Here is a 21594-nt window from a genome sequence, read left to right on the forward strand (position 1 = left end):
AAACGTATCAACGCCCGATTGGCCCGGGAAATCTCTTCAACCACCATGAATCATGGTGCAATGAGCAAATCACTGAAACTTGAATCTGAAATCTAGCATCTGTCCTTTGCCAGTCAGATTCCTCTAATTGATCTCATTTATGATTTGTGGTATTAAAAACGAAAGGGGGACCCATCATGGCATGTTGTGTCAGCTGTTCCTTCAACCAGACGGGGAAAAAGTCATGCCAGAAAATCAAGCGACTGCGCGCCCATTCTCCCCTATAAACGTATTTGTGGACCCTCGTGCAAGTGGCACAATGTCTGACGTCGGAACAGCCTCATTCACCACCCTGGGCCCTGGCTTGATTTCATGCCCGTCCACACATGTCTTTTGCTATTCCCCAATTGACATGCGTTGCCGAATCCAGTGAGACAAGGGAGTCCCCGACCGTTCTATCCTGTGGCTGACGCCTGTAATGCAGATCGCTCCCAAGTGAATCACACTGTTCTCGAATCAAAAAGGGAAGAGAATAAAAGTCGTGTCACGCCGTGCTGAGCGTCGTTAATCAACGCCCCCGTCCGGCCAACCCCCGGGCCCGAACCCGTGTAACCTAAGCGCCCGTTCCCGGATTGTATCGTGGACGACGGGACAACCCCTCCTTGCAAGATATCGTACCAGAACCCTCTCCAGTCGCGGGGCCCCCACGCTCGACACAGGCCGCTGCCCAGGTGCTGCACAGCAATAGCATCTTGATCGTCTCCTCTCATCCAACCTTGATCTTGCGACACCAATCCCGCCCATGCGCAACCTGCCAGTTGCAAAGTTGCACCTCCATGACGATGCCGACGAACCCGGCAATGCAGATACCCCCGCTGTCACTCACACTTGTCGCACTCAAGCTGAATTCTCTGTCCTCGCTCGGTACCTTTTCCATGACCTCCGCAAAGGTGTTGACGTATACCGCGCCGCCCAACAGTCCCTCCCAGAACACAATCAAAAACACCACGTACACCGACGGGATGAAGTCAAATAGCGCGTGGCACGTCAGGAGCACGAGGTTGGCGATTTGCAACAGCGATGGTAGATAGAGGCGGTGGATCCGATAGAACGGCGTCGAAGACCGCGAAATAAAGACGCCCAGCTGGTACAGGAATCCGTACATGGGATAAAACTCGCGGAACTCCTTGAACGGTGATGACGCCAGCGGAAAGAGCAGTGTCGGCGCAACGCCCTGGTTGATGGTATACTCGGCAATGTATACCAGTAAAAGCGGCAGCATATACGGAAAGAAAAGCGACTTTGCCCTCTTCAAGTTGTGTTGGAAGCTGTGCGCATCAGTGTGCTGTACCGAATACGCCGTCGAAGTGGTCGCGGGTCCCGGCGCAAGCAGAGCCGACGACGCGGCGTTCTGCGACAGCTCCTCAACGTCCTCCTCTTCCAGATCCTGCTCCGGAACAACCGTGTACTCTTTCCGCCCCGCCTTGAGCGGCTCCTTTGGCAATATGACGAAGAAGCTCACGAACATGATGGATGGCAAGCAAGCAGAGAACAACAGGCTGTTCCGCACGCTGAAGCCCCACCAGTCTGTGAGCACCACGTATAGACCCGCCCCGACCAGACCCGCCGCACCCGTCCCGCTGCCCCAGCCCGCGAGGCTCATGGGGCCGTAGTAGTGCGTCAGCCCGAGGAAGCTGAGCTCGCCGCCACCGGAGCTGAGGCTGGCGATGACGACGCCGACCATCTTCACGGCGACGGATTTCGTAGGCGGCGTGAGGGCGACGAGGAGCATGCCCGAGCAAGACAGGGCGATGAGGACCAGTACGCGAAGGGAGTAGGGCACGCGATGGATGAAGTAGGGGGCGATCAGTTTCGTGAAGAATGAGGGGAGGACATCGGCGAGGAGGACCACGCCTTTGGGGACCGACGAGCCGACGAGGTCTTGGGCGGCGGAGAGGATGATTACGTAGAGGACATTGTTGATGAGGCCTATCCCGCATGTCAGCATAAAGACAGACCTAGCGCAAAGAGGTCAAGAAAGCGCACCCAGTAGCCAAAAGGCCACGATCACCTGAGTATCAGCATTTCGGAAGAGAGCAGATAAGCGGGCGCGGTACATTGCCCAAGACGACGATGGCGATCCAGGCATGGGAAGAAGGCCGGAAGACGAAGGCGATCGGCCGGTCATAGTTCCCTCGCACAGCGCTGTTATTGAATCCAGAAAGAGGACGGCATCGAGAGACGGGAGAGGCGGTCAAATTGTCTGATCGCGAGCAGTCGTTCTTTGGAAAGGTTTAGGTTTGAGGCGTTGGCATCCGATGGTTTCGATTGTCGGACGTCGGTCACAAGATAACCGCTGTCTCAGTGCCTCAGCGCAGCACTCGACCGGGGTATGTCGCCCACGTGCCGTGCAGCCAACCACGTTCTCGGGATAAGGTAGTCGGAGGGAATGGGACCCACATAAGCTACTGGACTGGGAACCCCCGTCTCAGACACGCGACTCGGGCACTACGCTGTGACGTCGTCGCGTTAAGCACCTTAGGTAATTACACGGCTCACCTGAGAGAAACAGCACCTGATGAATCTCGGTCACGATCTCATAGATACATGTGCAAGACGATGTGACGTAATGACATGTTTATTTTATTTTTTCGATTGTTCTAGCCTCTATTCTGAGGTTTAAATCGGGTATCTCCTATATCATCCATCATGAGTACAACATCGGCTCTACCACATGTAAGCACTGTAATGCGATCCACCATCACTTCTTCACTTCAATTATATTATTGTATAGTGTTGTACTTATTTCCCAAGACTTCTCATAGAAAGGAACCTACGCATTTCATCACAAGGCTGGCCCTTCCCAGGCGTCCCTATTCAACTTCATCAGATAGGACTGCTTGTGAGAGAACGCAACCTCGCGTTCTTTGGCAAAGCCCGCGTATTGAAGATGCTGCAGGAATCTGTGACCCCAGAGTTAGCCCGCTATGTTCGCCCTCGATATTCCTGAAGTGTCTTACCTCGCGTTGTCTATCCGTGGCTCCAAACAAACATGCATCGTGCGATAGTCGTCAGTAAGGCACCAGTGCACCAAACTGGTCAGCCACGCCGGCACCCGTCCCCGCGCCCACTCCTCGCCGACAAAGACGTGGATGCCACGGTCATAGTCCCCAGCATCGTTCCCCAGCTTCTGGCCCAGGATATCTTCCTTGACCCAGTAAATCTCGAAATATCCAAACGGCACTCCGTCCCACATGCCAATCACCGGGAACGAGTGCTTGGAGCTTAGCGCATTGCTCAAAAAGTCTGGCGAGTAGTTTCCCCAGAACTTCTGTACTCGCGGGTTCGACAGCCACGACTGCAGCAGCTCTGTGTCGGAGAGGTTGGCGAGGTGGCCATTCTCAACAGGCTTGGGGCCCAGGGGTCCAAGGTATGGGACAGGCTCTGGTGTAAGTGACGCTACCCTAAATGACAGATATTGCCCAACGCTCGGCACATAGCGCGAGTAAAAGACTTCGCCCATCCGGCCTGGTTTCCTGCGGATGGGGTGGCGCACGCCGTTGGTGACCGTATACATCAAAGGCGCTGGCGGGTAATACGTTGGGAGATGTGAACTGGAATAGAACGGTCCGATGGGGAAGTTCAATGTCGTGACCATGGTCATCGGCGGTGGTCCTCCGGGGAGGTCGACATCGAAACGGCCCCCCGTGGATTGGTGCGGAGAGTGTATGGGCGTATGATGCCTTGAGTGAATCGACTCGGTTCGAGCAGGTGAAGTCGGCCTGCTCCCGTTTGGCGATTCGGGGTTCGTTGTCGATGCGGCACTGGTACGCTGCAGGGTGAACAAGAAGAGCCGGCCCGGGATCTGCCAAAACATGCGCCGCGAGACAAACATCTGCGACCATTCCTCGCCGTTATCCTTGAGGTTCGTCCCAACCGCAGAGTCCAGCGATGCAATAAGTCCCATGCGCTCAAGCTTTGGTATGAGGTTTCTGCCCCGCAATACCCCGTCTCGCTTGATATTGATGCGCCACTCACCCTTCGGCCGCGCTTCTTCCGGCGTTAGCCTCGATGCATCGGTCGTGAGGTAAGGTGACGGTTGTGGTTGATGGAAGTACCAATAGAGCGTCACCCAGAGCATCATGGCGATCTGGCGTGTTGGGCTCGCGGCGGGCTTGAACTCGGTGCTCGAAGGCTGTGATATCGACGAGATGAAGAGGTTATCGCCCTGTAGTGTGGGTTGTTTGAAGCTGTGTATGTGCCGCCGGCGGGTGCAGTCTTCCTCGCCCTGCTCACCGTCGACACCATCCACCTCGAGTTGTGCATCCTCGGTATTGAGCACGATCGTCCAGCCGATGGGGAAAGGATTGTTGTGAGTGTTGAGCTCGTGGGACTTGAAAAAGAGGCCTGCAAAGACTGGCGTGACTGTAAACTTCTGTCCGTCTGGGAGGTGGATGATTTGGGGGGCCATGGCGGCGGGGTGGAGCTGCACCGCTTCTATCCGTACGGATACACCTTGGTAGCCCAAGCTCTAGCTTCTGGTGGAGGGGGACGAGACGGAGGGCGAGCACGCAAGGCAAGGTAGGGTACCTAGGGACCCGGCGAGGTAGGACAGACTGACAAGAGAGGAAGGCGTCTTTCTTGTCCAATCGGGGGTTGGGTCGTGGCCGTTTGGGATACGCCTAGAAGAGGAGAATGGCGGGGTCGATCAACTTCTCAGAGTGATATCGAGCGGTCGTTCTTTTGTACTCGATCGTCGGACGAGGCCTTGATGTCCCCCGGTTGATGGAGAGGTATCGTCAGATCTGGGGATGGATTCTAGTGTCCCTTCTCGAAGGTCAACGCAGCCATTCAGTGAAGGGCCATATGGAAGGTTGCGAGATTCTGACAAACAGAGACCTGTTGGTTGGGTGGTGGTGTGATGATGCGTTAACCAAGTGGGGTGAAGCTCTCCCGTTGGCGTCGGCGGCGGGGATGGTGGTGTTGGGCAGTTTGGTGTCTGGGCGCCTAGGGGGTCAGAGCTCCCCTCCCTTTCAAGGCCTTCCTCGCTCCCTTGGCCTTGCACGCCTTGTGGAATTGGCATGTGGTGGGCCGTAGCGGTTGAAAGCGGAGCATCTCGGTGAAGCCGATCCGTCCCGTCTCGGCAGGTATTACCGGAACACACCGAGTCTGGTGGTCGGTCACCCGATGGAGCTCGATAGCATGAGAAAATATTTCCCCCAACAACTGGTGATCGGTGCCCGCGATTTGACTCTGGAGAAATACCACCTCGCCACATGACAAGTCTCCCGACAACAGACAGATCTTTGCGGACGGCATGCCATCTCCAGCATTCTGTGTCTTTGAAAGAATAGTCACCCATCATCAGAACATCCACAGTGTCAGAGCGAAACGAGGACAGGGCTACCCGAGGGTCCTCCGAAACGTGTTTGTTTTAATCATGCTAGAATGTGGCTAATATATTCATATAGGGGTATCGCACTTGGAAAAAGTTTCTAGGAACTGGCTATGATGCTGACTTATTTTCGCTCCCATCTTCAGACTTTTCCTTCTTCTTGTCTTCTTTGCGTTTATGCTCTGCTCGCTCTTCTTCGGCGTCGTCTTCGTCTTCGTCGCTCCGACGTCTACCCTTCTTCTCTTTGTCTAGAACTTCCATGACTTCCTCGCCGCCAAGATCCTTTGTTTCGTCCCAGTCAACATCGTACTCAGTCGCCACAAACCGAACCTCGCGACGCAACGAGTTGGCCTCGTGGACGAGCGCCTCCCAAGCCGAGGGATCGAAGCCCCGCTCCTGATACAGTGCCTGCTGTCGTTTTGAGACGGTAATGTTCAAGGCCGCTTTATAGCTGAGGTCTTTGCTGATATACAGGAACCACAGGTAACCGCCCATGATGGTTGTTAAGCCAGCCAGGTAGGTTACTGGCTCGACGAGATCCCAGCCGGCATCGGTGTGGAAGGTAACATAATATACGACTCCCCACCAACCGGCGAGGAGGCCGAACCCTCCCTGTGCCATGCGATGTGCTCCACGGTGCGCAAGGGTGTCGCATTCTTGCTTGAGTTTCGCCAACTCCTCGACGCGGCGAGACATTCTTCGCAATCGAACGCGCATGTAGTATGTGCGGTCATTGAAGCTCGGCACAGCTACCCGCAACTCTTCTTTGTAACCCTCGATACCAATTGCAAACTCTCGGCCGCGCGCAGCGTCTCGGATGAAGTCGCCAACCTCGGTACTGCTACTCCATCTGACCCAATTCGTCTCATCGCGGTCCTTCTTTGGGCCCTTGTGGCCTAGACCCGAGTAAGAGGCGACGTTGCCCTCCTTCTTCTGCGATGCGCTCTTGTCCTGGTTCTCATCTTTGTGGTCTCCTTCTGCTCGGAAGTATATCTTTGGGATTCGCTCTCGGCGACCATCGTCGATGGGCGGGATTTCAGCCTGGAGTAGTCTTTCGAGGTAGGACAACGGCTGCTGAGGGTGGACAAGCAGGGCAAGCGGGGCGATTGAATCCCTGTCATCGTCCTTGTTATCTTTGGAAGACTGTATGTTCCGCGCTTGTTCGGCGTGGAAGGGCAGCGGTAGGATGAGCTTCAAGAGCCTCGTTGGTGTCGTGAGTAGTCGTCCTGGCTCACAGTAAGTAATCATGCACTGCACGTGTGCCCGGGCGCAGGTGACATTAGAGCTGGCATACCTCGAGTCTTATCGCCGTTTGTGGGATCTTTGCACAACTCTCGCTGCTCAGTCTCATCCCCGGCGCGGTGCCATGGCCTTTCCTCTTGCTTTCTCAACGCAATCTGCTCGTCACGCTCCAGCTTCTCCCTTTCTTCCTCCTTGCTCATGTCATCTTGGCTGATCTTCTTGGTCTTGGCGTCGTCGAGGTCACTTTGCCGTCTCGTGGAGAGCCCAAACGCGCGTCTGTTCACCGGGATCTGTCTTGTGACAATGCCGGGCCCGGCTGGGCGGAAAGCTTGACGCAACGGACCATGCTTAGGTCCGAAGCTGGTAGGGAGTTGCAGGCATACGCGACGGAACGCGTAGCTCATTTTCGACGTCTGTTTCTGGTTTGTGGTGTTTAATGTGCGCTCAACTATGGGCAAGGAAGCATTTCTATTAAGGAATCTAGGGAATAAGAACAATAAACAGCACTGACAACAGAAGAAAGAGCTCTCTGCCGGGCCAAGTATCGCACCTTCCGCCAGTTCTTAGCTGCAACCCGACAATGCTGCCATGACGTCAATGGGTGATGACAGTCACGTGTAGCGTGTGGCTGAGCTTCCGGAGCTACAGCTCCAGCTCTCCAGCTCCAAATTTCTTGGCAGATTGCTCCAGCTAAGCTCCATGACAGCTCCACCCTGGTCTGGCCCTCGAATCTCGCAGTAGCATCATCATCGTACCCCAATTTCCGTGGGAACTAGCTTATTCACTCCAATCACTACGATCTTGTGCCACGCCGACAATACCTAAACCTGGTTTCCGGACATGAGGTCTTGGCGATCAACTGAAGGTCCTACAGGCCTTACATCATCAAGGAATGGCACTTCACGGGATCATGCGCTTAACGGCTTGGGGGAGATTTCAATCCATTTTCGTTGACTATATCCAGACATCTACTCAAACCGTTTCAGCTAATGTACCGCCATTTCACGCCCTCCCATCCCTCTCTCCTCCGAACTCGGACTCCATAACCCTCGCCATCATCGACGGGTTTAACGGCGGCTCCAGTCATCGAACATCCCGCTGCTTTGGGAACCTTGGCCGTCGATTCCATGTTCCCGTCCAGAGGCACAACATCGAATCCAAGCAACAGAGACGCCACGAAGCCGAGATTCTCTGCAAACGCAAAGTTGCGTCCAGGGCACAGGTGTCTCCCACCGCCAAAGGGTATAAACGCCGCTCGCTTCAGCTTCTCCGTCTCGGCATGTTCCTTCCCAGTCTTGACGATGAATCTATCTGGATCAAACGACTCCTGATCCTTTCCCCAAGCTTTCTCTAAGCTGTGGCTGACTTGAGATGACATCTGCACGTTGCACCCCTTCTTGAGGAGATATGATTTCCCACTACCATCCGATATCGTCGTATCCTCCAGCACGCGTCGGTTGCCCATTCCCTTACTTGATACGCGAATCGCCTCGCGATAGCAGCGCACAAGCAAGGGACAACGGTCGTCAAGGGTGCCAATGTCAAGCGTGACCTCTCCGTTACCACCATGTTGCGCCACCGGCAAGAGTTCGTCTCTCAGACGTGCCACCAGCTCGGGACGGCTAAAGACGTGTACCATGAACCAGAACAACGTCGGAATGGTGTTGGAGGTGGCTACGTGCAGCAGCGCAACCTCGAATATTCCCACCTCCCTGCCCGGGATGCCGTGTTTTCGCAAAACATTGGCGCGGTTCCTGACGATCTGCGATGCATCCTTGTGCGAATCCCCATCGCTTCCGTAGTACTCACCCAACGCCGCTTGAAGCCGTGCTCTCGCCTTGAAGCATCTGGGTGCCGTGATGGACGGCGCGATGCCCAGCATCAGCACCGGTAGGTCCGATTCGAAGATCCTGTACTTGTATGAGACCTCTTGATCGTTGCACAAAGTGTACGAGATACAACTCACCAGGTATCCTTCATCAGGCTTGCATCCTTTTTTAGCGGATTTCCGGGCCCGTACAGGGCCTCGGTAGTCGCCATAGTCATCAAGTCCCGCACCCATATCCAGAAATTAGTCGCTTCATAAGCTTCGTTCCCTCTGCAGAGATCGTCCAACGCATCAGATACGTATGCGAGAGCGGAGGCATTCATGCGATGCAGGTTATCTGCCGCCATGCCAACGTGGATACCCTCAAAGAACTCAGGCAACAAGGTACCGTTTTCAATTATCTTGAGCGTCTCGTTGTTGAAGCCCAATTCCCTCTGCGCGAACTCAACTGCGAATGGCTCGAATGAAAGATTACGGTTTCGGTACACGGCCTGGATTAGAATCGGGTCCCAAATGCCGTACATCTTGCCATTTAGGATAGGTAGCGTCGCGATGCCCATGTTCCGGCGTCTGTGTCAGTGTCAGCATACATCGCCTGTCTACGTCTTATTCCGGGTGTAGTTGGACCTACTCCAAGACCTTGAAGTACCGGCTCTGGTGCTGGATCATGCCAATCAAGTGCCCAATGACTGGGACCCGAGACTTCATCGCTGGCGGCTCGCGACTGTCCAGCTCGGGCGACGAGAACTTGTGGACAAAGATCGCAAAGACGAGGAGAATCACTACCGTAGCGTACGAGGAAGTCGACTTTTGCACGTCTTCGACTAAGAAGGCGAGGAAGCTTCCTGCTGTGGCTGTACCGTTGCCCGCCATGTTCCCGAGCCCTTGGCCGACTTGACTTGCCATCTTTCTTGGCCGTGGTTGTTGAGTGATGTAACTTGACGAACACCAGCTTGATTGTGATTTGGTCGTCTACCAGAACTGCAGACCAGCCAGGGTGACTAGGAGGAGAAAAGTCTCAACGGTCATCTACTAGAGGGATATCGTCTTTACATATCATCCCAGACAAGCCCGTCCTCAACGTGGCGCACTACGCAGACCTGGGAAAAGATCCAGAAACTAATACCAATTTGGATCCAAGGAACGACAAGTTGATCCACCATCCTCTGCGGGCGCGCCTGTCAGAATTTAGCGTGAATCCTCCTCTAGGGCTATCTTTTTTCGCCCAAAAAGATGTGGACGAGGGGCTTCGTTTGGAGACCGGTTCATCTTGGCCAACTGATGTTCCTTATGGGCTTGTATCATTCGCTCTCCAATCAGGTCGTTGATGATACGTTTGACCGTAAGGGGGGCTTTTTCCAACTGTTGCCTGATATGCCGCTAGGGTCTGATATCTGGAATGCCGCAACGGGGCGCCGGCTCTTCGGGTGGATACTTGCCGATGCACCCTCCAGGACTACTACCTTCAGGGTCCGTAGCTTGATTGAATGTGCTCTACTTGTCTCTTCTGGTTGTTGCGCGAGATTTCATCAAATTGATGATGCTCATTGGCAATCAAATGCGCTCTGGCGCTGTTTCGCATGGAAATACTTCAGCAATTTTCTTTTCTACAAGTAAAAACACGTCAAGACGGTTAACAGGACACTAATAGACTTGATTCCATTTCCCACATCCCGCTGCGACGGTCAGATTAACTTGGGCCAGGTCCCATCTCCAATCAAGTTGAGACGAGTGTCATACGTTGCTCCCCGCCAGAGAGAAGATGAGAAGTCGTTAGGTTTCGCAGGCTTGGCAACCGCCTTGAGGGGTCTCGAGTGGGATTTCCGATATGGCCAATCGCTGCGCTTTGGAGATGGAAAAGGATTCCTATGATATGGGTGAGGTTGGGGGACAACTGGGCAAGCCATGCATGTAAGATGCAAGGCACAGCGCTGATGTCAGCAGCCCATCCCGATAAAGAGGCTTAACCATTGGTACGTTCGAGGTCAGCCAAAGTAGAGAGCCAAAATATCGAGGGTTCAGAGTTCTTTTTCTTTGTCTTGTCCAAGGTCGAAGATTCAAGTTTCTAGACAGAGAATTGAAGTCCAAAAATAGACAGAAAAGACAGCTCTCTAGCAGAGAAAGTATTTGAAGAACAAGCACCGGGGTTTTGATATTCGGGATATATGAAACTTTGGAATGCCTTCTAGGATTACTTAGTTAAACAGCGGAAGATGATGATACACGAAGACTGAACCTAGTGCATAATTGGCTGCTGCAGTCACTCAAGAAGATCAAGTGAGGATCTGATGAAGTCTTTCCGAGTTTCAAACCCACAAGAGCCACACGTGAGCCTTGGACATCACAAAGTTAATTACTTTGGAGGAATTTCTATAGATAAATCATGTAATGCATGCCTACTTTTGCCCCAATTCTTTGATCTGCCGGTCCTCGTCAACTATCGCCGTGCTGGGGGATTGTCAAATGCTAAATTCGTGAGCGGGCACCAACCACAATGAGGCCGCCATCCTTCCATACCTGTAATCCATCTAAGATCATTGGGACACGTGGGAATCTCGGCACCAGAGATCTCATCAATGTACCAATATCGCTCTGCGCAGGGGAATCGTCGCTCATAGTAGTTTATTGGGCGTCTGCACCGGATGCATCTTTCTGTGCAGGAGTAAATAATGCACATCTTTGCTACCTTGAAAAAGTATCTCTCTAAAGAAGCGGTTATACACTCTTGTTCTTGTTTGAAATGTTGTGTTGAAGTTGCTTGCGTTTGGTGATTTCTAAAGTGAGCTGGAAGACGATAGTAAGAGAGCCTTCAGATATACGTAGACTGACTTGAGGCCGTTGTATTATATGGGTGTAATATTCGTGAATACTAGACCTGTGGTTGAGTCTCGAGTGTCCTGGTACAAAGAGTCACAATGGAGTCAAAGAAAATTGTTTTCCAGAACAAGTCTATGGGCCACGATTTATTTGGGCAGGATCGGCTACGTTCACACAAACTCACTCCAGCCCGTTGTACCCGTGATTCACGTATCTTCGATCTCTCTTAACAAGTGGATCGCCACAAAGAGAAGGCAGAACAAACTAAATTAACACAAAGCTACGCATTTTGAGCGATGTTATGATCTATGCTTACCATCAAATTTGTTCAACTATGTTATTCAAATGCATCCCCATATCTAATCTTGATTCATGGACACTGGACCAATCTCCAAGACTTGCTAAGTCTAAACCACAATTTGGCTGAAGACAACTTGAGTGGGACCTCGTCCGCAGCTCATTTCTCAAGCATAAGGCTGCCTTCAAAGTGATTGCTGCTACGTGATTGGGCTGTACTCGAAGTTACGAAGTCGCAGTGCGACAGATTCGGCAATTTCAGCTACATGTGCAGCTTCTCACCACGTAGCCCTTTGCCGGTTCGGCGTCCCATTCGCGATCACTTGATCAATTTTACCGTTTACGTCGTCAAAATACGCGTATACACAGGAACAACGGCAAAGGAGATCGGCTAGTGCATGGCCAATCGCGCTTTTCTGTAGCTGCTCAAGCTCAATTCCGTGCAGTAGTGTTGCAGTGACACTTGACTTCTTGCGGGGAACCATGTCACCCTGCTCTGCCCGTCTACCTACAGCGGGAGCAGAGACAATTACGAAAATACAGCGATTTGTGGGAATACAGCTGAAAGTGACTGTCTGGAGGATATGTTCACCCGTGAGCCTGCCATTGATACTGCCCATTGTCTCCAAGATGAGCTAGGTCCCCGTTCGAAGTTGGCAGAATCTTGACATGACGTATCATCGTTCGGCTGGGTGTTTCGGCAAACACCTTCACCGAAGTGTATTTAAGTCACTGACGATGTTCTCTCAAAGTTCTGATTTCTAGGTTGTTTACATAGACCGGCAGTTTGTTGCTCTATTTTTCATCTTTTCCTCCAAGCGCAGTCGCTGCATCGTGCAAAATGTCTATACCATTAGTTCTCCTCGTCCTTTTGGGCAAAGCATTCGGCGACGGTCTTGGGTATAATCTCAATCTGCATTTGCCAAGTCACCGACCAGAATGGGCCGAAAAGCTCTCTCCTCACCTCGCAGCTTTCAGCATAGAGATGGACCGCTGGCCAGACTGGGCCGGGCAAGAAGTCGGCAAACCAAACGAATACTTCAACCGGCTTCTCTCAAACCTAGGCGAGAGGACCGGGCATATGCCATTCCTTCGTGTAGGAGCCAACTCGCAAGACAGAGCCACTCTAGACCTAAGCCTCGAGGTCATGAACAAAACCTTTCCGGAACCGACTGAGACTGTCCCCAACCCAGAGGCAGATCACATCTACATCGGCCGAGACTTTTATGCCTTATCGGGGAATCTACCGGCTGGAACGCCCTTCATGTGGGGTCTCAACCTCAAGTCCTTGAACCAGACTGAGACCGTTGCTCAGGCCCGGTTGCTTGCGCAGACCTTTCAAGGGGACCGGGCAAACTTAACCAAGAATGTGCGACTTGTCAACGTCGAGTTGGGAAATGAGCCTGACTTTTATGGCTTGACGCGGACGGTGTACAATGGTCCCTACGGCGTTGAGTGGGATACTGCCAACTATACAGATACCTGGGCACAGTATGCCGAGGCAGTGAGCAGAGAGATCGAGTTCAATCACACCGGTTCAGATCGGCCCACACTGTCGCCTGGGGCCTTTACTGGAGCTAACGCCCCAGAATGGACGCCAGCAGGACCCTTACAGCTGGGTATACTGAACGACCCGACCATTCGAAATGCGACGACTCAGTTCACGGAGCATGCCTACTCTGGCGGCTTCGATCCACGCCGTGTCGTCAACCCCGGAGATCTGATGAACAAGATATACGTGCGCGGCAACTTGACTACTAAGATGGCCGGTATACAAGCAGTGAGATCCGTGGGTTTAGACTATTTATTGGTATGAGTGTCTTTTACACACCATCTCATTTTACCTACTGACATCTGAATAGGGCGAGACAAACTCTTATGCAAAGTGAGTCTCGCTCGTCTTAATTAGACGATGTCCTAACTTTGTGACTTATTTATAGCCATGGCCAACCTGGGCTGAGTAATACTGTTGAGAGTGCACTCTGGGCAACCGATTGGCTCTTACTTGGCGCCTCTTTTGGGATACAAAGGCTTCATTTCCACCACGGGGTAGGTTTCAGATACAACCTGATACAGCCAACAAGCGACTCCGATGACGGTCTAAACATTACTCGTCCCCACATTCTTCCATCCTATCACGCCTTTCTGATTGTCAACGAAGCCATCGGGAAGTCTAGCGAAGCGTATGTTGCCGAAATACCGACCAGTAATATTACTATTACCGCGTATGGCATATGGGAGCAAGAGCGACTTGCCAGAATTGTTGTCTTGAACACGCAAGTCCATCTCGGGGGACAAGAGAAGCCGAGCATCAGCGTTAATCTGAAGGGCCTTGGATCAGGTCTATCAACTACGGTGAAGATGCTGCTCTCGGAAAATACGACTGCTAATGCTGGATTGTAAGTGGACTTCTCATCTTGTAATTGTTTTGCAAGCTTACTGAACGTCGTGAGCAGGACGTGGGCGGGACAGAGTTTCGAGACTGTGTCTGGGGAGCCCGAGGGCGATGTAAGGGAAGACGAAGTCCTGAACGACAGTTTCAGCTTGCCGGCGTCTTCAATTGCTCTCTTAACGATCCGATGAGTCGACATTTCTTTTTTGAATCATACTTACCTCTGCATACTTTGAGAGGTGGATTATGGTCATAATTTTACGTATTCGACTTTCTGTCTGAGAGATACCACAAAGGTTGTTCAGAGAAGAGCCCCTGGTCACTTCATCTTCCTTCGCCACGCACTGCTGGAACTTTAAAGCACCCTCAAGCCAACTTCCAGGACTTCTATTACCTACCTAGTCTGCCTCAATCTATCGTCTTGATGAGCCAATCCATGACTGTGCAATATCATAACTGTGCAATATCATAACTGTGCAATATCGAGATCCAAGCACGCACTCATGATTGCAAATTGGAACCAACAAAATTCCTCCCAATACCCTTGGATCTCATCACCTACTTATAGAGTAATATCGTCATCAAAGAAAGAGTCAGTGTCGTCAAGGCGTCTAACACGAAATGAAGGGACATCAAGCCACTGGTTAAACTGCCGAAAAACTCGATGTGTCTCCAATCGAGCCACCGAGACGCCCAATACTATGTCAAAATCATGAGAGGGCTTGGCGGGATCGAGTTGATGGCCAATGTACTTTGTCTGGGGCTGCTTGACAGCTTCTGGCACCGCCTCGGGCCAAGCTTCGAAATGCTCCAAACAACAAAGACTATCACATGTCTCATTCTGACACTGGGGCTCTTGGGTTACTACCTTCCCACGTCGGATGCCTAGGTCGCTGAGGCGCTCTACGCGCTGGGGGCCAGCGGGCGGTGGTTGTCTGGCTGGTTGAGAAGTCCAACGCGACAAGGCAGCGGTATGTGAAGCGTCGTTACATGGATGGCGAGTTGGAAAGTATGTCTCGTGGATACTTCTTGTGATTTTGCCTTTGCACCAGTGAGCCAGAGTTCCATTCTTAGATCTGACTTGGAGGTGGTTCTCACAAGGCTTCATATCCGTGACATGGCGAACTACTTCACTGCAGCGGATACAGCTCTCGCGGATTTGCTTGACCTCACACATTGTATGCTCGGTGTTGTGTTGTGTTTGGGTATGACAGACGGACTGACCTACGCGATTGTTGAGATTGCTCGGTGGATGGATCTTTAACAATGGTGACTCTTGTGTTTGGTTGTTGTTTCGGTTGCGAAGAGATTGGAGGACTATGTCTCGTTTACTTGACGGATGATGCAGGCGAATTTATGTATTATACCACTTGGTTATGGGGGGAGGGTTCTATTCACGACTCAACGCCTGTTTCGAACCTACTCCTCTGTATTCACTATCAGACTGAAAGACACATTTGCACAAAGAAAACAGGATGAACTTTAGTCAGAATAAAGAATGCACAAAGAGGGGGTTTCTAAGGTCTATGATCATAACGACTTGATTAAAGCCAGTGTCACAACTCAACCACGGATGGAAGACTCGGTTGAATTGACCTTAACTTCCTACGGCACCCATCTCGACTTTGGTCGGGCAGCCCAGGAAGGTCAGTCTGAGAAAGCCACAAGTTCTTTATCACCATTGGAAAGATCTTCAAAATCGCGCAGTCGGCTACTCGTAAGTGGCCAGTTGGCTCTTCTTCAAGTTGGAAACTGCCCGGTGCACTGGCCCCTGTGCACGCCCGTGGTTGCGTAGGCGACGGCTCAGGTCTGAGAAGGGGAGTCAGTGAACACATAGGAACACAAATCCTGCCTCATTCCTTCGCTCGGTATCGTACATGAACACGTCCATGCTCTCAAAGCCGAATCAGAGCTCACATTGGATCACACCAACTCCCAAAATATAATGCTGATTAGGGTTTTCGGATGGCAGACGAAGTTTGTCTAATTTCGTAGTCAATGCGTCTTGCTGCCCCTTGAGGAGGGTCTTCCTCCCAACATCCGATCATCGGATCGCGGGGGAGGCTAAAAACCTCGGACGGTATTGCGCGAACAGGCTTTAAAAGCCAGGAACACTTGTGCAAGCCGAACAGCAACTCATTAAGTACGGCAAGGTTTGTTACCCAGGCAATTCAGCGATCCCACACGTCATGCAGCCCACAATGGATGGCTTGTGTGCCTATCCGTATCCGAGGACGAGGTTTGAGGCTCAGATAAATGCGATCCTGATTAACGGTGATCGCGGTCTAGACCGTCTTACTCAAGGATAATATGCCGGAGTGCCTTTGAGGTCAATTATCATATATAGGACGGCGGCGATCCCATTCTGAGCAATGTCATCTGCATCTACACTTACACAATTCGCAACCAGCCTCATCTCAGGCAATCACTCGCTCAGCTGTCACCACCATTCGTTTTTCTCTTCAGCTGCTCACATAAAGATCTCGGACGCCAATTGATTCAGGGACAGTCATGATTCTCAAGTGGAACTCGTCCCTCGCCTTGTGTGCCGCGTTGCTCGCTGGTGCAGTCGATGCCCAAGGGGCTAACTGGGGAGGTTTCAACACAATCCGCAACATCTGGACAGCTGGTGCATCTTACGACTACATCGGAAGTGGTCCTTTGTATGTGTCTCAGTTATCCTTTTGGGATTTTCTCGAATAAGCTGACTGAGGGTGATGGTAGGAGCTACAGCACGACTTCAAACGGGCCGAACCATATAAACTACATCGCCAATGCACGCGGTGCAAACAATGTTGTCCTCAACAAGTTTGCATACCCCGGGGCGGTAACGGACTCTCGCTATGCGGTGCCCACGCAAGTTCTTCCCGGTTTCAGTCCTATCATCAACTGGAATGATCAAATCAATGAGATCGTTACCGCTTTCACAGCGGCTCGTACGGCAGGTACTGCTTCGGCTAGGGATTCTCTCTTTATCTTCCTGGCGTCGAACACCGGCAATGATATTCTTGGTACCTACAACACCACCACTAATCAAGCCCAAACTATCAACAATTTGATCGGAGTCATCCGCACCAAGTTTGCCCAGGTAAAGAGCTACATTTGTCCGCCCCTTCGACGCACCCACTTTTCGTCATGACTTGAGAGCGCGAAAACAATTGAGCTAGAGACTGACTTTGGCCCCTCGCCCTAGATCTATGGCGCCGGAGCTCGTAACTTTGTCTTCCTCTCTGTCCTGCCGGCGGAGCTCATTCCCAGAATTCAGATATTGTCCCAGGCAGACAGAGACAAGGTCGCCGACTTCGCAAACAACTACCGTGTAGCAGTGAACAATCTCATCACAGAACTTAGAAACAACAACACGTATCGCGGGCAGATCACCATCTTTGCACCGGATTTCACCCAGAGCTTGAGGTCCATTAAGGCTGGCACGCTGACAACCGGTCCCACCGCGGGCTACCTTGATCGAAACGGCTACTGCGCAGACGCTCTGCCCATTGGCATTGTCGTGTAAGTAGTGAAGCACTCCAACACCAGGCCCGAAATATTGTTCAACATCGTTGTTTTCCGAACAAAGACGCTGACTGCCTTATAACCTTGCAGGCCTCCGAATCCTGACTACAAGTCGACTAACTGTGCCTACACTGCTCGCAAGTACCTTTTCCACGACACGATTCACATTACCTCGCCGGCTCATTGCGAGTACGCCATCAACACTCTGGCTACGCTTGGCGTCACAGCAACACCGCAGCAGTTGGGTTGCCAATTCGCCTAGGGGATAGCAACGCGGCGGAGAAGGTATGTGTGCTCGAGGTCAGCTCAGATACTCTGGCTACCATGAGATAATGGAGCTTTTTGTAGTGCGAATGATGCGCAGGCCATGATGCGTTCACTGTACATATTCCAAATTGCTACGTCATCACACATAGCGTCAATTAGGTGTCAACCTAACAAGCTTATCGCTATTCACTGTCATTGGCACTCGACAATGTTCGAACAGTGAGGGTGCCTTCGTGTAAGGTATGCAGTCAGATGCTCCATCATGGAGACTGAGCCTGGATCCCTTTGAAATGCAGCGAAATGAAGTTACGCACACAAAACCATACACCCCAGCTCGACGCGATGCAGCTTTTTGAGTGAAGAAGGGCGCGAATGATTCCGGGCATCAACTTCAATGTCAGACCATCCGACAAATTGGCTGCCCGACAACGGATGAACCGTCTCCATTCTGCCCCTTACACGATTCAAGATCGGCGGAGTTTCCAAAGCTTCGGGAATGAAGCAAACTCTAATTGCGTCTCAGACAAATTGGAAACTCATCCCACCGGCAACCACCGAGTCGCAACTTAGCATGCTGAGGCTCTTCTTCCACCTTATTCTCCGCCAGTTCCGTAACGACTAATGGCGGAAACTTCGTACAACAGCGAAACCGAGCCAGATAAAGCATCCTTCCCCTAACCACTCCACGACCCCCGTCAACAACTCTCTTTAACCCATACCAGCATGGCCATGGCCTTGTTGTACTGACCAATTGACGAAGAGAGGAGGTCTCTATCCAATATCGTAGGCCGGTGGGATACTAAACACCCAAGTACTTATAGATTCGCATGCGGCTACAAGTGTCGCATCTGTCATCTGAACTGTAGTCTGCTTGGCCCTGTGCAAATCGTCTGTCGCGAAGTTCTATTCCATTCGCTCAAGACTTTTAGTCAGTTACACTCATTCTTTAACAAGTTATTTTACGACACTCGCTCCACTCACCATGCACTTCTCTTCCTCTTCTCTTGGCGCCCTTGTTGTGGTCGCGGCTGGTGCCGCCGATGCCGCAAAGTGCCCTATCCAGTTCGATGGCAGAATCCCAACAAACTTCACACCCGCCTCTTTCGACACCTCTGCGAGTCCCTTCAACAATGGCTTTGTTTTCGGCAAGGGTCTGAAGGCCAGTGACGTTGTCACTATTCCGACAGGCTTGTCGTCTCTGGTAAGCCACACGTCAACATGAATCTTTCTGGCAGCAGTTGACCGATCTTCCTTAGCTCGACGGCCCGGCAAACAAGCCTTTCCAAGTCAACATTGACGACAGATCCATCTTCGCGCCCACCGAGACCAATGTGCAAACGGGCTTCCGCCGCGCAGAGATGCTGCCCATGAGCAATAACGGCACCGACCCATCCACCTCCGGCATCAAGACGGTCCACTGGAGCATGATGAAGGACCCTAAGAAGCCGCTTAACTTAACCCACGAATACCAAATGGTCTTTTTGGAGAGCTCCATCTTCAGCTCGAACCAATTCGCACTCAAGTACGGCGATCTCATCGGCATTCACCCGGCGGACCCGGATGTTCTCCACCTGTTTGGCAACTCCAACACCAACCCGTCGCCGGAGCTCTTCAAGACCAAGTTCACTGAGGGCGTGTTCCACAACTTTGCCCTGACTTTGGACTTTGGCAAGAAGTGAGTGCATGATTTTGCTTCTGTGACTGTAGCCGGCTTTACTGACATTGATATCGTAGCTTGACACAGGTGTACTACTCTCAAGGGAATGCCCCTCTTGTCGCTCAGGGCCAGCCCATCGAGAACGACATCTCGGGACAGGGACAGTTTCACTTTGGCGTTTTGAAGAAGTCGATCAACGGCACCGGTGACCTCACCAAGTCCGGTTTCCACGAGTCTGGAATCAACGAGGGCATCATTTTCGGTTCCATCTTTGAGGAGGACAGCATCGATGGCTGTGTGACCTTGTCTCTTTGATTACCCCAGGGTCTTCTTTGAGTCCCTGCCTTTACACAGATCTCCGGCCTTGGGTTTTGATAGAATATGGCTTCCAATTCACATTGGTTTCAATTAGGGGTATGCTAGACTAATTCAGCGTAGTGATGCACTCGAAGTCATTTGTCAAGTCCAAAAGCCAGTGATTCCGATACTGCCCCTGTAGACACATGTTCAATTGCATCAGGCCATCTGCCAAAAACAACGTCCCATTTTCGAACCGTCAACCTCAGATCTTCCACTTGAGCTCCTCCAAAACCTCTCTTGCAGCCCTCTGACCCGCAAATACCGCGCCCTCCATGTACCCATAATGCTTCGTCGAGGTCTCCGTGCCAGCCCAATGAATAGCCCCAACCGGCTTCCGAACCCACTCCCCCAGCAGCGTCCACATCCCCGGCGCCGGCGTCGCCATCGGGCACCCGAGAGCCCACTCCTCCTCCATCATGGTGTGGAAGAAGAACTCTTCCGGGTCGAGCGCCTCCGGACCGAACGCGGATGCAAAACCAGCGAGGGCGACGGCCCGTTTCTGGTCCTTGCTGAAGCTGATGAACTCTCGCGCCTTGGTGCCGACGATGAAGCCTGTGAGCTTGGCCGGGCCCCCGGACTGCGACGTCGCGTCGTAGGTCACGCTGAGGAAGCCGGTCGGGTTCGTGCTCTCTCCCGTCAGGCCTCGTTCCCTCCAAAAGGGGGTTTTGTAGGTTGCGTAGACTTTCATGTAGGCTCCCATCGGCATGTGCTGGAGCAGTGTGGTCTTTTCTACCGGTAACCTTGGCTCGAAATCGATCTTGAGAATATGCGGTGGCGGGATGGCGGAGATGATTCGTCGTGAGCGGTATGTTCCTCTAGACGTCCGGATGGTCGCAAGACTCTCGGTGTATGTGATGCCGCAAACTGGTTCCTCAAAGCGAATGCCTCCGTCTCCCAGGTGCTCTCTCAGCTTCTCGGCAATGGCTTGGCCTCCCCCTTGTATGAAATGTTGCTGCGCTCCATTTTCGCAGCTCAAGCCTGACGTGAGACTGACCACGCCCTTGAAAAAGAACATGGCATGAAGCATCGAGATGCAAGACGTATTCTGCCCGATCGTTCCTTCGAACGCCAAGTTGCCCAAATCAATGGTAGCTTGTGTCCAAGCCTGCTTCTTCAACCATTCATGCACCGTCATGCGGTCAAGCTCCTCCGCGTTTGGTGTCTGCCACGGCTCTTCCATGTTGACCGTCTCACACAGTTTTTCGAATCGGCGGACGAACAGACCCGTGTCCAGAGCCTCCCACGGCCTCACCGGCGGGATCAGGCCCGCATAGCTTCGCGCCTTGCCCCGATAAGCCAGGACAATTTTTCCCTGGCTGGGTGGCTTGAATAATGGCACATCGAACTCCTTTGCCAGAGCGTGCATGAGATCTTGCTTGTGACCGACGAAAGAGGCCCCGACATCCCAGTAGTCGCCATTGTCGAGCGGTATTGTCTTTGCGCGTCCACCAACGCGATCGCGCGCCTCGAGTAAAAGGACCTTCTTTCCAGCATCCTTCAGGAGTCGTGCAGCCGCGAGACCGGAGTATCCGGCACCGATGACCACGCAATCATATATAGGCGTGGTGTCTGGTGTATATTCCGTCGTAGATTCACCCATCATTGCGAGTTGTTGCGTTGAGCTGGGCAAAACAGTGTTTGAGAAGAACCCAAATTTCTCGATTTGTGCCAGATGGCAAGAAAGTTTGGAGCTTTCGTCCACGGAATGCGTAATTCTTGACCTTCTCAGTTCTTCGTCTGTACTCAAGTACCCGTCCGATGATTGTTTGGACCTGCCAGCGGGAAGCTCTCTAGCGCTTACAGGAGATTGGGAGGATTGTCAGCCACGCCTGGATTGGGGACCAATC

General features: G+C 52.2%; 9 protein-coding genes across 9 annotated transcripts; 3 read left to right on the forward strand and 6 right to left on the reverse strand.

Moving 5' to 3' along the window:
* Positions 1 to 745: 745 nt before the first annotated feature.
* On the reverse strand, positions 746 to 2167 carry CPAR01_13313 (uncharacterized protein; the record flags this gene model as incomplete). Its single annotated transcript, XM_060497567.1, has 2 exons — positions 746 to 1968; positions 2026 to 2167. The coding sequence occupies 2 exons, from the start codon at positions 2165 to 2167 to the stop codon at positions 746 to 748; spliced, it is 1365 nt and encodes a 454-aa protein (XP_060343960.1).
* A 657-nt stretch (positions 2168 to 2824) lies between these two features.
* CPAR01_13314 (uncharacterized protein) lies at positions 2825 to 4450 on the reverse strand (the record flags this gene model as incomplete). The annotated part of the gene is made up of 2 exons (XM_060497568.1): positions 2825 to 2942; positions 3000 to 4450. 2 exons carry the CDS (start codon positions 4448 to 4450, stop codon positions 2825 to 2827), a joined length of 1569 nt encoding a protein of 522 aa, XP_060343961.1.
* A 1035-nt stretch (positions 4451 to 5485) lies between these two features.
* CPAR01_13315 (uncharacterized protein) lies at positions 5486 to 7020 on the reverse strand (the record flags this gene model as incomplete). Its single annotated transcript, XM_060497569.1, has 2 exons — positions 5486 to 6600; positions 6669 to 7020. The coding sequence occupies 2 exons, from the start codon at positions 7018 to 7020 to the stop codon at positions 5486 to 5488; spliced, it is 1467 nt and encodes a 488-aa protein (XP_060343962.1).
* A 578-nt stretch (positions 7021 to 7598) lies between these two features.
* On the reverse strand, positions 7599 to 9350 carry CPAR01_13316 (uncharacterized protein; the record flags this gene model as incomplete). Its single annotated transcript, XM_060497570.1, has 3 exons — positions 7599 to 8526; positions 8583 to 9014; positions 9076 to 9350. 3 exons carry the CDS (start codon positions 9348 to 9350, stop codon positions 7599 to 7601), a joined length of 1635 nt encoding a protein of 544 aa, XP_060343963.1.
* Positions 9351 to 12399: 3049 nt separating this feature from the next.
* On the forward strand, positions 12400 to 14141 carry CPAR01_13317 (uncharacterized protein; the record flags this gene model as incomplete). Its single annotated transcript, XM_060497571.1, has 4 exons — positions 12400 to 13338; positions 13421 to 13443; positions 13499 to 13957; positions 14015 to 14141. 4 exons carry the CDS (start codon positions 12400 to 12402, stop codon positions 14139 to 14141), a joined length of 1548 nt encoding a protein of 515 aa, XP_060343964.1.
* Positions 14142 to 14512: 371 nt separating this feature from the next.
* Positions 14513 to 15127, reverse strand: CPAR01_13318 (uncharacterized protein; the record flags this gene model as incomplete). Its single annotated transcript, XM_060497572.1, has 1 exon — positions 14513 to 15127. The coding sequence occupies one exon, from the start codon at positions 15125 to 15127 to the stop codon at positions 14513 to 14515; it is 615 nt and encodes a 204-aa protein (XP_060343965.1).
* A 1334-nt stretch (positions 15128 to 16461) lies between these two features.
* Positions 16462 to 17725, forward strand: CPAR01_13319 (fungal cellulose binding domain-containing protein; the record flags this gene model as incomplete). The annotated part of the gene is made up of 4 exons (XM_060497573.1): positions 16462 to 16613; positions 16675 to 17038; positions 17144 to 17460; positions 17554 to 17725. The coding sequence occupies 4 exons, from the start codon at positions 16462 to 16464 to the stop codon at positions 17723 to 17725; spliced, it is 1005 nt and encodes a 334-aa protein (XP_060343966.1).
* A 987-nt stretch (positions 17726 to 18712) lies between these two features.
* Positions 18713 to 19702, forward strand: CPAR01_13320 (uncharacterized protein; the record flags this gene model as incomplete). The annotated part of the gene is made up of 3 exons (XM_060497574.1): positions 18713 to 18931; positions 18987 to 19405; positions 19465 to 19702. 3 exons carry the CDS (start codon positions 18713 to 18715, stop codon positions 19700 to 19702), a joined length of 876 nt encoding a protein of 291 aa, XP_060343967.1.
* A 247-nt stretch (positions 19703 to 19949) lies between these two features.
* CPAR01_13321 (flavin containing amine oxidoreductase) lies at positions 19950 to 21350 on the reverse strand (the record flags this gene model as incomplete). Its single annotated transcript, XM_060497575.1, has 1 exon — positions 19950 to 21350. The coding sequence occupies one exon, from the start codon at positions 21348 to 21350 to the stop codon at positions 19950 to 19952; it is 1401 nt and encodes a 466-aa protein (XP_060343968.1).
* Between the last annotated feature and the right edge of the window lie 244 nt (positions 21351 to 21594).

The sequence above is a fragment of the Colletotrichum paranaense genome (genome assembly GCF_030867605.1).
Source record: "Colletotrichum paranaense strain IMI 384185 chromosome Unknown Scaffold_12.1, whole genome shotgun sequence".
Classification (NCBI taxonomy): domain Eukaryota; kingdom Fungi; phylum Ascomycota; class Sordariomycetes; order Glomerellales; family Glomerellaceae; genus Colletotrichum; species Colletotrichum paranaense.